Genomic DNA, 15,215 nt, shown 5'->3' on the forward strand with positions numbered 1-15,215 from the left:
CAGACGGCACAGACTCAAATAGAGGAATGTCCAAGGAGGAACTTTTTAGCCAGAGGGTGGCAAATCTGGCTGTTGGTTCACAGGTGGAATTTGTTGCCACAGGTGGCTGGAGGCCAGTTTATCAGTGTATTTATGGTGGAAGCTGATAGGTTCTTGATTAATCAGGGCATGAAAGATTACAGAGAGAAGGCAGGAGAACAGGATTGAGAGGGAAATGGATCAGTCACGATGAAATAGTGGCACAGACTTGATGGGGTGAATCACCTAATTCTGCTTTTATGTCATAGTGTTATGGTCTTATAAAAGATGTTCATTTGTACACCACTGTTGTAATGCATGGCTATTAGAGTTACTGTTCCCTTCCTGTAACTTTGAACCAGTCTGACCATTCTCTTTTGACCTCTTGCATTAACAAGCCAATCTCACACACAGACCTGCCAATCACTGGACGTTTCTTTTGTTTTTCACACCGTTTTCTATAAACTCTGGAGACTGTTCTGAAAATCCCAGGAGATCAGCCGTTTCTGAGATACCCACTGATCTGACACCAACAATTATTCCACGATCAATGTCAGTTCAATCACATGTTTTCCCATTCCCATAGTTGGTCTTACAACAACTGAACCTCTTGACCATGCCTGCATGCTTTTATTTATTAAGTTGCTGTCACATGATCGGTTGATTAGATTATTAGCATGAACGAGCAGGTGTACTGGTGCACCTAGTAAAGTGGCCACTGAGTGTAGTGAAAATGGAACACAAGTGTGGCATAAGTTAGAAAGATGAATGTCAAACAACTTCTTTCCTTATCCATGCAGTTCTTGAACAAATCAGCACAACCCTAATCACTACAGTTCAGCAACACCATGACCACTTTAATTACCTTGCATTAAAATTTTCTAATTGTATTCTTGTAAAAATTATGTATAATTTAGATTTCTTGAGAACTCCTGCTTATCTGTTGTTATGTGATGGTAGTAAGATTTGCATAGTGCTTGAGCATTTGAAAATTTGAAATAGTAAAAATGTTGGTGTAGTACACACAAAATGCTGGAGGAACTCAGCAGGTCAGGCAACATCTATGGAAAAGAGTACAGTCGGCGTTTCAGCCCAAAACCCTTCATCAGGACTTGGCCCAAAACATCAGCTGTACTTTTTTCCATAGATGGTGCCTGGTCTGTTGAGTTCCCCCAGTATTTTGTGTGTGTAGCTTGGATTTCCAGCATCTGCAGATATTCTCGTTTGAAAATGTTGATGTAAGTCCCTCGAGCAAATTTCACCAGTTATACCATGGAGAGCATTCTGACAATTGCTTCGCCATCAGGTATGGAGGAGCCACTGCACAAGATCAGAAAAGGGCTACAGAAGGCAGCAAACTCAAGCAGCTCCAACATGGGTACCAGGCTCCCTAGCATCGAGGACATCTTCAGAAGGCGACGCCTCAAAAAGGTAACATCCATTATTAAGCACTCCCTCCATCACCCAGTATATGCCCTCTCCTCATTTCTACCATTGGGGAAGAGATACCATATAGGAGCCTGATGACACACATTCAATGCTATAGTAACAGCATCTTCCTCTTCACCACCAGAATGGACAATGAACCAGCCCGTGAATTCGCACTATGTTTGCTTTCTTTTTGTTTTACTTATTTAATTTTTATATATTTCCTACTGTAATTTATAGCTTTTTATGTATTGCACTGTACTGTTGCGCAAAACAACAAATAAGAGCAACATGCACAACATGCTGGAGGAACTCAACAGGTTGGGCAGTGTCCGTCAGCCAGGGACAGCATCTCATTCATCAATGCTGACGGCAGTCTGTCTCCCAAACCATCCAGGTGAAGCAGGCGGGCACCCCGCTTATGCTGTGAGAGGCCAAAGGTCTCAATGAGCAGCGATTTGAATGCTTCATATTTGCCTTCTTCCGGAGGGCGACTGTATGAAGTCCGCAACCTGGGCGGCCGTCTGCTGGTCAAGGGCGCTCACCACGTGATGGTAACACGTGGAATCAAAAGAGATCTGCCGAATCTGGAACTGGGATTCTGCTTGGCTAAACCACACGCGTGGTCGCAGCGTCCAGAAAGTCGGCAGTTTTAGCGAAACTGCGTGAACAGATGAAGAGCCGATCATCTTTGGTCCAAATCCTGTTTGGACCGTCGGGGTCACCAATGTAGCGATGTGCTACACACAGCGCTGAAATAACGACACGCAGTCGGTAAGTTGTTTTGGGACTAATTTATTCAAACTTCGCAGCGCTGGCATTTAATCCCTAGCGCCCGCCCTCTCCGGGTGGAAATGACGTCAGAGGTGCATTACCAAAGTCTCCCCCCACGCGCTGGCTGTTTGTGAGCCAGTTTGCCTGCACAGAAAGTGGGTCGCCACAAGTCAACATTTCAGGCCGAGACCCTTCGTTAGGACCCAAAACGTTGACTGCTCAGTCATGACGAAGGGTCTCAGCTTGAAATGTTGACTGTTCATTTGCACGGATGCCACCCAACCTGCTGAGTTCCTCCAGCGTGTTCTGCGTGTTACTTTCACCCCAGTATTTGCAGAGTATTTTGTGTTAACAAATAAGAGTATGTCAGTGATATTAAAAGTGATTCTGATTCTCATTCTTTTATACATCATTTTAGGGATCTTCAGGTTAACATTTCCAACACTGGTGCATTCCCTTCTGTGGCAACTGGGAACCGGCTTTCTTTGACAAGTACATTGCACAGGCAGTGAGATGTGATGACCATTCTCTTGACCACTGATGCTCCCACCACCCTCCACCACCGCTCTTTCCATCAAACCCAAGCACTAACCTTGCAAGTGCAGTCTGCTCTCAGGACTCTGCAGTAGTACTGAGCTCACTGAGTCAAGGTTCTCATAGCTGCTACATCCCAATGGTCCGGTCCGTGTCTCGGTCACCTGAAACACAGGCAATATTTGATACTATAAAATCAGCTCCATCTCAAGCACTGCAGTTAAGGCTAGGTTTAAAATGGCACATACTTACCCAATAATGATTCTCGTTTCTGGCTGAGTGGACTGCTTATGACCTTCCACACACAGCCCAGCTCCAAGAGCTCCAACATTTCCACCACTGCTCAATGGTTACGTCCACCCTCAGCACTTCCATCATCATTATCCTCACCACCAGTTCCCACTTATCTGCATTTTCAGTACCATAATATAGTTTTTTCTTTCACTCGGTGTCTTGAATATTGACTCAAATTGGACCATACAGCCAAATATCTCTCAAACTCAATTTGCAAATTTGCAAATGTCACCACCATAGCTGGCTCGATCTCAAACATCATGAGTACAAAAAGGAGGTAAAGAGCATGGGATCAAGACAACAACTTTTCCCTTAATGTCAACAAAAGAAAGGAGCTGGTCTTTGACTTCAGGAAATGGTGTGTAGGAGCGCTCTCCAGTCTGTTTGTGTGGAGTTGGGGTGGAGATGGTTGAGAATTTGAGGTTCCTTGGTGTAAACAACACTAACAATTTGTTCTGGCTTCAGACATAAGGCTACAAAAGCATACTAATGCATCGACTTCCTCAGAAGGCTGAGAAATTTGGTATATCCCCAATAACTCTAACCAATTTTTGGTTATTGCACCACAGAAAGCATCCTATCTAGTTGCATCACAGTTTGGTGTGGCAGCTGCGCTACAAAAAAAAATTAACAGAGTTGCTTATCCAGTGCTTTACAAACTCTTTTTAACAAGAGCTTTCTCAACTTAGCCAGCACTTTCCTGCAACTAGTCCGGTTAATTTTAGCAGCTCTCTGTGATCTAAGATTACCAAAACGAAGGGGGGAATGACTGCAAACATGGAGCAGATCAAGGAACAGTAATTAAAGAAGCCTTGCCTGACTCATAAGCCTTGCATGACTCATAATTCAGAGAATTTTACTCCAGTTTCAGAGTAGTTTCAAAAGCCCCATCCTTCATGCAAAGCAATCCCCCCTGCAATGACACTTCTGTACTTCCCATTGCCTCGGCAGAGCAGGTGATAATCAAGAACTCCTCCCTAACCCCACCCCCAAACACAGTCACCTCAATTAAACCCTTTCCTGTCTGCAGAAGATAGAAAAACTTGAAGGCACATGCAGTCAGATTGGAGGTCAGTGTCTATACCATTGCTTAGGACACTTGAATAGAACTCTCATATGTTAAAGATGAATTCTTGATTTCCAAATCAACCTCGTTATGGCCCTTGCACTTGATTTATTTTTCTACATTGCAATTTGCTTCACTAACTGCTACATTAAATTCCTTAGTGTTATACATATATTACATGGTCTGCCTGGATGTCATCCCAACAAAAGTAGCTCCTTGTGCAGGTTACAATAAGAAAATACCAATAAATCTCACATATAGAGTTGCGTCTTTAATATCTCAGTAATATTTGAGCAATATATATGTATATATATAGATTAAACATCCTGCTGTTTAAATAATTATGGGTTGTATGTAAAATATGTTATGTGCATACTATGTGATACATGCACATTTTGCTTAAAGATGAAATTACACCTGTAGTTAAATTCACATATTGGACTCCCATATCTCCCTTTGAATTTGCTTAATGTTTTGAAGTTATAAAACATTGTGGCGACCCACTTTCTGTGCAGGTGAACCGGCTCACAAATAGCCAGGACGCGGGGGGAGACTTTGGTAATGCAGCTCTGATGTCATGTCCACCTGGAGAGGGTGGGTGCTAGGGATTAAAAGCCAGCGCCGCAAAGTTTGAAAAAACTAGTCTCGAAACGACTTACCGACTATGTGTCGTTATTTCAGTGCTGTGTGTAGCACATCGCTACATGGGTGACCCTGACGGTACAAACTGGATTTGGAGCAAAGATGACCGACTCTTCATCTGTTCACGCAGTTTCGCTAAAACTGCCGACTTTCTGGATGCTGTGACCACGCGTGTGGTTTAGCCAAGCAGAAGCCCAGTTCCAGATTCGGCAGATCTCTTCTGATTCCACGCGTTACTACCACGTGGTGAGCGCCCTTGACCAGGAGACGGCCGCCCAGTTTGCGGACTTCATACAGTCGCCCCCGGAAGAACGGAAATATGAAGTATTCAAAGCGCTGCTCAGTGGGACCTTTGGCCCACCTGCTTCACCTGGACAGTTTGGGAGACAGACTGCCGTCAGCCTTGATGAATGAGATGCTGGCCCTGGCTGACGGCCACAAGCCCTGCCTGACTTTCGAGCAAGCTTCCCTGGAGCAACTGCCCGAGGACATACATCTGCTGCTGGCTGACGCAGATTTCAACGACCCCCAGAAGGTGGCGGCCCGGGCAGACGTGCTGTGGAAAGCCAAGAGGGAGAGCGTGGCGTCCATCAGTCAGATTATCAGGCCACGTGCCCAACAGCAGCCCAGACCAGGCCCGGCACGGGGCACACACAACACAAAGGCAGGAGTGAGGAGCCCAGTGAACAGGGTGTTTCTACCACCAGCGGTGGGGTACAAAAGCTCGCTGTTGTCGCCCACCCTGCAAGGGCCAGGGCCAGGGCCAGCTGCCGCTAATGACTACAGCGGCTAGCCATCAGGACAGCCTCTTGTACGTCTGGGACAAACAGTCAGGAAGTCGCTTCTTGGTCGACACCGGAGCGGGAATCAGCGCATTGCCCCTGACGGGATACGACACCCGCAACAGGAAGCCAGGACCCACCCTGAGGGCAGCAAACAGCAGCACGATACGGACCTATGGCACCCGCACAGTGCAGCTGCAGTTTGGCGCCAGCCGGTTCACGTGGGACTTCACACTGGCCGCGGTGGCCCAACCACTCCTGGGGATGGACTTCTTGCGAGCTCACAACCTGCTGGTCGACTTGCAAGGGAAAAGACTGGTACATGCTGAGACTTTCCGGACGTTCTCCCTGGGTGATGCCAAGTTGCCGGCCCCACACCTGGACTCCATCACGCTGTCGGACAACAAATTCACCAGAATCCTGACAGACTTTCCATCAATTCTGGCACCGCAGTTCACGGCAGCCATGCCCAGACACGGGATACAGCACCACATCCCGACCCAGGGACCACCCCTCCACAACTGCGCACGAAGGCTCCCCCTGGAAAAGCTCCGCCTGGCGAAGGAGGAGTTCAGGAGGATGGAGGAATTGGGGAATGTACGAGGTCCGACAGCCCATGGGCCTCCCCCCTGCACATGATGCCCAAAGCAGCTGGGGGTTGGAGACCATGCGGCGACTACTGCAGACTGAACGAGGCTACAACTCCAGATTGCTACCCCATGCCACACATACAGGACTTTGCAGCAAACCTGCAAGAGGCAAGAATATTTTCCAAAGTAGACCTCGTCCGGGGATACCATCAAATCCCGGTGCACTCTGAAGACATCCCCAAAACAGCTCTCATCACCCCGTTCAGCCTGAAGAATGCTGACAGACGGCCAATGGTTGCAGTGGGACGCGACCTGGACTTTGTGTTCATCTATTTGGACGACATCCTTATAGCCAGCAGTAGGCGCTAGGAGCATCTGTCCCACCTCCATCAGCTCTACTCCCGCCTGAGTGATTTTGGCCTTACAATCAACCCGGCCAAATGTCAGTTCGGTCTCGATACCATCGGCTTCCTGGGCCACAGGATTTCTAAAGACGGGGTAACACCTCAGCCCGCCAAGGTAGATGCGATCCACCACTTTACCTGGCCCAACACGGTCAAATGCCTGCTGGAGTTCGTTGGTATGGTGAACTTCTACCACTGTTTCCTCCCCTCAGCAGCCCGTATCATGCGCCCTCTGTACACCCTGCTGTTGGGTAAAGGCAAGGACATTACTTGGGACGAGGAGGCTGCAGCTGCTTTGGTTAACTCCAAGGAAGCCTTGGCAGATGCCGTGATGCTGGTGCACCCCAGAACGGACGTTCCGACCACACTCACGGTGGATGCATCAGACACAGCAGTCAGTGGGGTGCTGGAGAACCTCATCGAGGGGCGCTGGCTACCCCTGGTGTTCTTCAGCAAGCACCTACAACCACCCGAACTCAAGTTCAGTTCTTTCGACCGGGAGCTGTTGGCACTGTATCTGGCAATCCGGCATTTCAGGTACTCCTTAGAAGGCAGGCCGTTTACCGCGTTCATGGACCACAAACCATTGACCTTTGTGTTCACAAGCAACGACATCTGTCCTACGTCTTCGAGTACACGACGGACATCCAGCATGTCTCAGGAAAGGACAACGTCTTGGCGGACGCACTCTCCAGACCAGCTGTCCAGGCCCTGTCCCTGGGGGTGGACTATGCAGCACTGGCGGAGGCACAGCAGGCAGATGACGAGATGCCCAGCTACAGGACCGCAGTTTCGGGTTTGCAGCTGCAGGACTTTCTCGTAGGCCCAGGTGAGAGGACCCTCCTGTGTGACGTGGCTACCGGCCAACCTCACCCCATCGTCCTGGCAGCCTGGAGGCAGCGAGTTTTCGACTCCATACACGGTTTGGTGCACCCGTCTATCAGGACAACCAACCGGCTGGTCTCCAGCAAGTTCACGTTGCATGGACTTCGCAAGCAGGTCAGTGAATGGGCCAGAATGTGTGTGCAGTGCCAAACAGCCAAGGTGCAGCGGCACACTAAAGCCCCGCTGCAGCAGTTCGAACCCACCCACCGGAGGTTCGACCACATTCATGTGGATATCGTGGGCCCCCTACCAGTGTCCCGAGGAGCGCGGTACCTCCTAACTATGGTAGACCGGTTCACGAGGTGGCAAGAGGCGGTCCCGCTCACCGACACATCTGCCGATTCCTGCGCCCGAGCACTGATCGCAACCTGGGTAGCACGCTTTGGGGTACCGGCCCACATTACCTCCGACAGAGGTGCCCAGTTCACCTCCAGCCTGTGGTCGGCTATGGCCAGACTGTTGGGAACGCAGCTACACCACACAACTGCCTACCACCCACAGTCGAACGGACTAGTGGAACGCTTCCACCGTCACTTGAAGTCGGCTCTCATGGCCTGCCTGAGAGGACCTAACTGGGTGGACGAGCTTCCCTGGGTCCTGCTTGGAATTAGCACAGCGCCCAAAGAGAACCTGCACGTCTCGTCGGCCAAGTTGGTGTACGGCACACCCCTGCCTGTCCCAGGAGAGTTCATACCAGCCCCAAGGGGGCAAGAGGAAGAACCCGCAGCAGTCCTGGACAGACTATGCGAAAGGCTCGGCAACCTGGACCCCGTACCGACTTCACAGCATGGGCGGACCCCGACCCATGTACCCAAAGATCTGCAGAACTGTAAGTTTGTGTTTGTACAAAGGGGAGGACACCGGGCACCGCTACAGCGGCCGTATGAGGGGCCATTCAGGGTGATCAACAACAATGGGTCCATGTACGTTCTGGATTTTGGGGGGAAAGAGGAAGTTTTCACGGTGGACTGACTCAAACCAGCCCATGTGGACTTGGCACAGCCGGTCCAGGTTTAGGCACTGCGGCGCAGAGACAGACCTCCCAAACAGAGGCTAATCCACACTGTGGACATTGGGGGTTGTATCACCGGTTCTGGGGGAGGGGGGACCCACGTTCTGCGCAGGTGAACCAGCTCACAAATAGTCAGCCTGCGGGGGGGGAGACTTTGGTAATGCACCTCTGATGTCATTTCCGCCCAGACAGGGCGGGCACTAGGGATTATATGCCAGCGCCGCGAAGTTTGAAAAAATTAATCTCGAAACGACTTACCAACTGCGCGTCGTTATTTCAGCGCTGTGTGTAGCACATCGCTACAACATAACATAAATGTTATCTTATTTTGCTGGGTCACAGCAATATCATGGAATCTGCATGATTAGAGGGGTGCTGGCCTTGGAGAAACACTAAAAGCCATTGAACACTGGCACAAATGCAACCCTCATTTTTCATTAATATTAGGTAGTTTAATACAAAGAGGAGACAAATAAAGATGCCTAGGAATAATCCCAATTCAGCAGCACTATGGAGTCACATCAGTGTGTTACACACTCTCTATGGAGTTCACTCCAATGACTTCCCCTTGACTAAGGATACATTTCTAAGGAGCAATTTTGGAAATGTTTTACTTGTTGGACTGGATACATGCTTTATCCCTTTATTAAACAGCAAATGTCTGGTCTATTTTCTTCTATGTATAACCATTGTATTGTAAGTGTTTACTTTTCGTATTCAAGATTCTAGATTGTTTATTATCATTTTTCACTACACAAATGTAAAAGAGAACTAAATGATCGTTACTCCAGATCGAATACAGCATATAAAACACAAAGATGATAAAAAAAACCCAAATATAAATATAAAAATAATCCTATAAAACACAATGTACAAGTAACTATTGAGTGTGGCCATATATACATAAGATTAGTTTAACTATGTGGGCTGATTGTATGTACATAGAGTAAAGGTTGTGAATGAGGCTTATCATTAACTGAGGTATTCATGGTCCCCCAGGTTGGGAACCCTGACGTAAAGTGTATGTACAGCTTTTCTTTCAACGAGTGTACTTGACCTGTCAAGCTAAAAGCTATGATTAAACATTGTGCTTATCCAGTGCTTTACAAACTCTTTTTAGAAAGAGCTTGGTCAACTTAGCCAGCACTTCCCTGCAAATGGTCCAGCTAATTTTAGCAGCTCTCTGTGATCTAAGATTATCAAAACGAAGTGGGGATGACTGCAAACATGGAGCAGATCAAGGAACAGTAATTAAAGAAGCCTTGCATGACTGATAAAACACTCTGAGAATTTTACTCCAGTTTCAGCGTAGGCTTTGATAGTTTTGTACAGAAAAGCAGCTAAATGGATAGAATCTCATTATGTGCCAGTTCTGCTTCTGCTCTAAATAGAAAAGATAAATGGCAATGATTTCCCTTTGCAGCTCAAAGCACACAAACAGATCTATTTCGCATATATCTAGAACTGTATAGAAATCGGTTCACTGAAAAAAGACAGCCACTTTGTTCTAGGAAAGCATGTTCGATAATGAGTGTATTTTATATTCTACCTTCATTAATATTATCTTGGAAACTACAGAGTATCGGAGGTGCCAGCATAAAGGTGTTAACTCGTATTTGAAAGTGAGAATAACACGAGCAGCATGATTGCGAACAGCAGTTTCCTTCATTACACGACTGTACAGACCACAGTATTTCCCATCAGGCAACCGGTTTGCTGGAAAAGAAGTGTTCTGCAAGCATCAACAGTGAACCTTAACCCTGTTATCTCACCTCCATCACCCTTTCAGTTTTCACTGCGTAAATACAACCGTGCCAAAGTATTGTCTACGATACTGTAGGTTAACAATGTAGGTTGAAATTACTCCGCCATGGACGGTCCCAAGCCCGGCCACAATAATAGGAGGGTTGGACCTGGGGCTGGCAACCCCATCCTGGAAAAACCCAGAGCTAAAACGTCAACAGAAGCTCCAAAGACCTCATTCCTGGGACAGGAAGGATACACCAAGAAGACGGGCGACACTGGGAATCAGTGTGAAAGGTTGGCCCAGGACCGAGGGCTCTGGTGAGCTACTGTCAACAGCCTCTGCCCCTGTTGGGAGCAATGGGCTCAAGAAGAGGAAGAATTGCTGAGATTCACTGGGATCCACTTGGGTACAGGTCAGATACAAGCAATTCTGTGCAGTCCTTGTACTCGATTCATTAGCTAGGATTTTCAATACAGCACCCAAGTATAAAACTAGTCCTGCAAATCAAATAACTAAACCATCAAAAATCCATAACTTTCACTCCTGAATAGCATTTGTAATCGACAGCCTAACCACTGCCCCACTACCATCTGACTGGCAAATTAATAAACCTACACCAAGGTGCTGCCTTACTGCAAAAAACAAGTGTTACCAGGTTGGAAAGTGTACGAGGACCAATAAGTAGCTTAAGTTCAATTAGATAAGAAGCTACATTTTGGCTGGTGAGTTAGTACATGTTTTCCATACCAGATACAAATTAAGACTACCTTTATTCAGAATCAGAATCAGCTTTCTTATTACCAGCATGTCATGAAATTTGTTAACTTAGCAGCAGCAGTTCAATATATAATATAATAACAGAAAATAAGTAAATAAATAAGTAAATCAATTACAGTATAAGTATATTGAATAGATTTAAAAAATCATGCAAAAAACAAAAATACATATTAAAAAAGTGAGGTAGTGCTCATAGTTTCAATGTCCATTTAGAAATCGCATGCAGAGGGAAGAAGCGGTTCCTGAATCGCTGAGTGTGTGTCTTCAGGCTTCTGTATCTTCTGCCTGATGGTAACAATGAGAAAAGTCATGCCCTGGGTGCTGGGGATCCTTAATAATGAATGCTGTCTTTCTGAGACGCTGCTCCTTGGAGATGTCCCAGGTACTTGGTAGGCTAATACCCAAGATGGAGATGATTAAATTTACGACCCTATGCAGCTTCTTTTGGTCCTGTGCTGTAGCTCCCCCGTACCAGATGATGATACAGCCCGTCAGAATGCTCTCCATGGTACATCTATAGAAGTTTTTGAGCGTTTTTGTTGACATACCAAATCTCTTTCAACTCCAAATGAAGTATCGTTCCTGTCTTGCCTTCTTTATAGTTGTATCAGTATGTTGGGACAAGGTTAGGTCCTCAGAGAACTTGACAATCAGGAACTTGAAACTGCTCACTCTCTCCACTTCTGATTCCTCTGTGAGGATTGGTATGTGTTCCTTTGTCTTACCCTTCCTGAAGTGAGCAAATGTTGTTCCTGAAATTAGCACAGTTGATGTGAGCGAATCTCTCTTGGACCAAAAGAGGCTTTATGTTATGATGTCCAGACACAATGAGAACTGAGTTAAAGCTTCCTTTCTTGAAACATAACAATTAGGAGATAATAAAACTCAATTCCATCACTCTGACTAAATTAACTCAAATCTCAGAGGTGTTGCTGCTGCATCCTTGAATAGTTAAACATCAATATAAGATAAAGAGCAACGGGTAGGCTACTGAAATTGCTTCGGTAACATAAGGCAAATCTTCTACATCAGCTACACTTTCGCACACTATTCCCACATCTCTTAATTAACTTCACACCCAAAATTACATCAAACTCATTCTTGAACATAAACATTGAGCATTCAAAGCCCTCTGCTGGATTTTCTACAGATTCAAAGCATCTTATGTAAATTAACGTTTCTTCATCACAGTTTTTAAAACAGTGCCCTCTTCATTTTGAGGACCATGACTTCCATATGTAGCTTTTCAAAACAGGAAAATTGGCATCTCAGTGACCATCCCATTAATTTCATTTGGAAGGTCACATCTTGAACCTCTGTTCCTTCTTATACACTCCAAAATTTTACTATTGAATAGAGTCAGAAGATCAGAAAATCTTTCACATCAACCCCAACTTTTGACATTTCTTACACACACACACACACACACACACACACACACACACACACACACACACACACACACACACACACACGTGCACACACAGAGTGACTTTTTCACCGATAGTTGGCAAGAAATATACAGTAAGATAATTTGGAACTGTTTTGCTCACCATGGTTTCAAGCATTCAAGCTTAGAGATGCTAGAAACAGCTAAGAATGAAAATAAAATTATTTCACTACTTCAAGTTAGGAATTATAAACAATTTGAAGATATCTTGAATACTATAATGAAAACAAAGATTTGGTGGGTGTAATTATCTAAGGTCAGCAAGTTAGGAATTACAAAGTATTTGAAGGTTTCTTGAATGTTACAATAAAAATTTGGGGGATGTAATTGGCTAAAACATTGTGTGTCAGTAGTGTAGCGGTGTGCTACACGCAGCGCTGAAATAACAACACGGAGTCGGTAAACTGCAGTTAAAAAGAGATTTTATTCGAACTTCGCGGCCTTGCTTTAAAGCCTCCCTGATACCGCCCTCTCCAGGCGCAGATGCTGTAGGGGCACGTACTCACAAACCCCCGAAGGCTTTTCCGTTTGTTGGTGAAGCAGACCTGGCGCCCTTTTGGGACTGGACTTTGTGCCGATGCGCTGGCTATTTGTGAGCTGGTTCGAGTGCGCTAGGAAGTGGGTCGCCACATAACCCCCCCACCGAACCGGTGATACACCACCCAATGTCCACAGTCTGGGCCGGACCCTGTTTGGGAGGCCAGCCTCTGAGCCGCGGTGTGCCGAGAACTCGACAGGTTGCGCCACGTGCACATGGGCCGGTTTGAGTCAGACCACCGTGAAAACCTCCTCTCTCCCCCCAACGTCCAGCACGAACATGGACCCGTTGTTCCTGAGCACCGTAAACGGCACCTCGTAGGGCCGTTGCAGTGGTGGCCGATACGCGCCCCTTCATACAAACACAAACTTACAGTTCTGCAGGTCTTTGGGTACGCAGGTCGGGTTCTGCCCCTGCTGCGAAGTGGGTATGGGGGCCAGGTTGCCGAGCCTCTCGCGTAGTCTGCCCAGGACTGCTGCGGGTTCTTCATTGTGCCCCCTTGGGGCTGGTATGAACTCCCCGAGGACGACCAGGGGTGCGCCGTACACCAACTCCGCCACCGAGGTGTGCAGATCGTCTTTGGGCACCGTGCAGATGCCGAGTAGGACCCAGGGAAGTTTGTCCACCCAGTTAGCTCCTCTCAGGCGGGCCATGAGAGCCGACTTTAGGTGACGGTGGAAATGCTCCACCAGGCCGTTCGACTGTGGGTGGTAGGCAGTTGTGTGGTGCAGCTGTGTCCCCAAAAGGCTGGCCATAGCTGACCACAGGCTGGAGGTGAACTTGGCGCCTCTGTTGGAGGTAATGTGAGTGGGTACACCAAAGTGGGACACCCAGGTGGTGATCAGTGCCCGGGCACAAGATTCGGAGGTAGTGTTGGTGAGCAGGATCACCTCTGGCCACCTGGTGAACTGGTCCACGATAGTGAGGAGGTGCCGTGCTCTGCGCGACACTGGCAGGGGCCCACGATATCCACATGAATGTGGTCGAAATGCCGGCGGGTGGGGTGGAACTGCTGCGGCAGAGCTTTGGTGTGCCGCTGCACCTTGGCCGTCTGGCAGTGCATGCACGTTTTGGCCCATTCACTGACCTGCTTGCGGAGCCTGTGCCAAACGAACCTGCTGGAGACTATCCAGATGGAGGGGTGCACTAAGTTATGAATGGAGTCGAAAACGTGTTGCCGCCAGGTTGCCAGGACAACGGGACGGGGTTGGCCGGTGGTGACGTCACAGAGTAGGGTCCTCTCACCTGGGTCTATGAGGAGATCCTGGAGCTGCAAACCGGAGACTGCGGTTCTGTAACTAGGGATCTCCTCGTCTGCCTACTGCGCCTCTATCAGCGCCTCAAAGTCTACCTCTTGGGAAAGGGCATGAATGTTAGGGCGAGAGAGCGCGTCTGCCACAACATTATCCTTACCCGAGACATGCCGGACATCCGTCATGTATTCAGAGATGTAAGACAGATGGCGCTGCTGGCAGGACGACCAGGGATCGGACACCTTCGTGAACGTAAAGGTAAGCGGCTTGTGGTCCGTGAACGCGGTGAAGGGCCGACCTTCTAAGAAGTACCTGAAATGCCAGATTGCCAGGTATAGTGCCAACAGTTCCCGGTCGAAAGCACTGTATTTGAGCTCGGGTGGCAGCAGGTGTTTGCTGAAAAACGCCAGGGGTTGCCAGAGACCCGCGATGAGTTGCTCCAGCACCCCACCAACTGCCGTGTTAGATGCGTCCACTGTGATGGCGGTAGGGTCGTCCATTCTGGGGTGCACAAGCATCGCGGCGTTTGCCAAGGCTTCTTTCGATTTAATGAAAGCGGCGGCGGACTCCTCGTCCCTGGCAATGTCCTTGCCCTTACCCGACATCAGAGCAAACAAGGAGCACATGATTCGGGCAGCTGAACGGAGGAAGCGGTGGTAGAAATTTACCATACCCATGAATTCCTGAAGGCCTTTGATTGTGGTGGGTCGGGGAAAATGGCGGACCACGTCTACCTTAGCGGGCAGAGGGGTTGCCCCATCTTTAGTAATCCTGAGGCCCAGGAAGTCGATGGTGTCGAGCCTGAACTGGCATTTGGCCAGTTTGATTGTTAGACCGTATTCACTCAGTCGGGAGTAGAGTTGACGGAGGTGGGACAGATGCTCCTGACAACTGCTGCTGGCTATGAGGATGTCGTCCAAATAAATGAATGCAAAGTCCAGGTCGCGTCCCACCGCGTCCATTAACCGCCGGAACGTCCGTGCAGCATTCTTCAGGCTGAACGGCATGTGGAGAAACTCGA

General features: G+C 47.9%; 1 protein-coding gene across 2 annotated transcripts in view; it reads right to left on the reverse strand.

Moving 5' to 3' along the window:
- brinp1 (bone morphogenetic protein/retinoic acid inducible neural-specific 1) overlaps positions 1 to 15,215 on the reverse strand; it is a 417,096-nt gene that overhangs the window by 46,052 nt on the left and 355,829 nt on the right. For both annotated transcript variants that reach the window (XM_059994295.1, XM_059994296.1), the window contains exon 5: positions 2,813 to 2,918. In XM_059994295.1, the coding sequence (XP_059850278.1) occupies positions 2,813 to 2,918 (106 nt within the window). The remainder of the gene's footprint in view (positions 1 to 2,812; positions 2,919 to 15,215) is intronic.

This window comes from Hypanus sabinus, chromosome 18 (assembly GCF_030144855.1).
Source record: "Hypanus sabinus isolate sHypSab1 chromosome 18, sHypSab1.hap1, whole genome shotgun sequence".
In the NCBI taxonomy this organism is placed as follows: domain Eukaryota; kingdom Metazoa; phylum Chordata; class Chondrichthyes; order Myliobatiformes; family Dasyatidae; genus Hypanus; species Hypanus sabinus.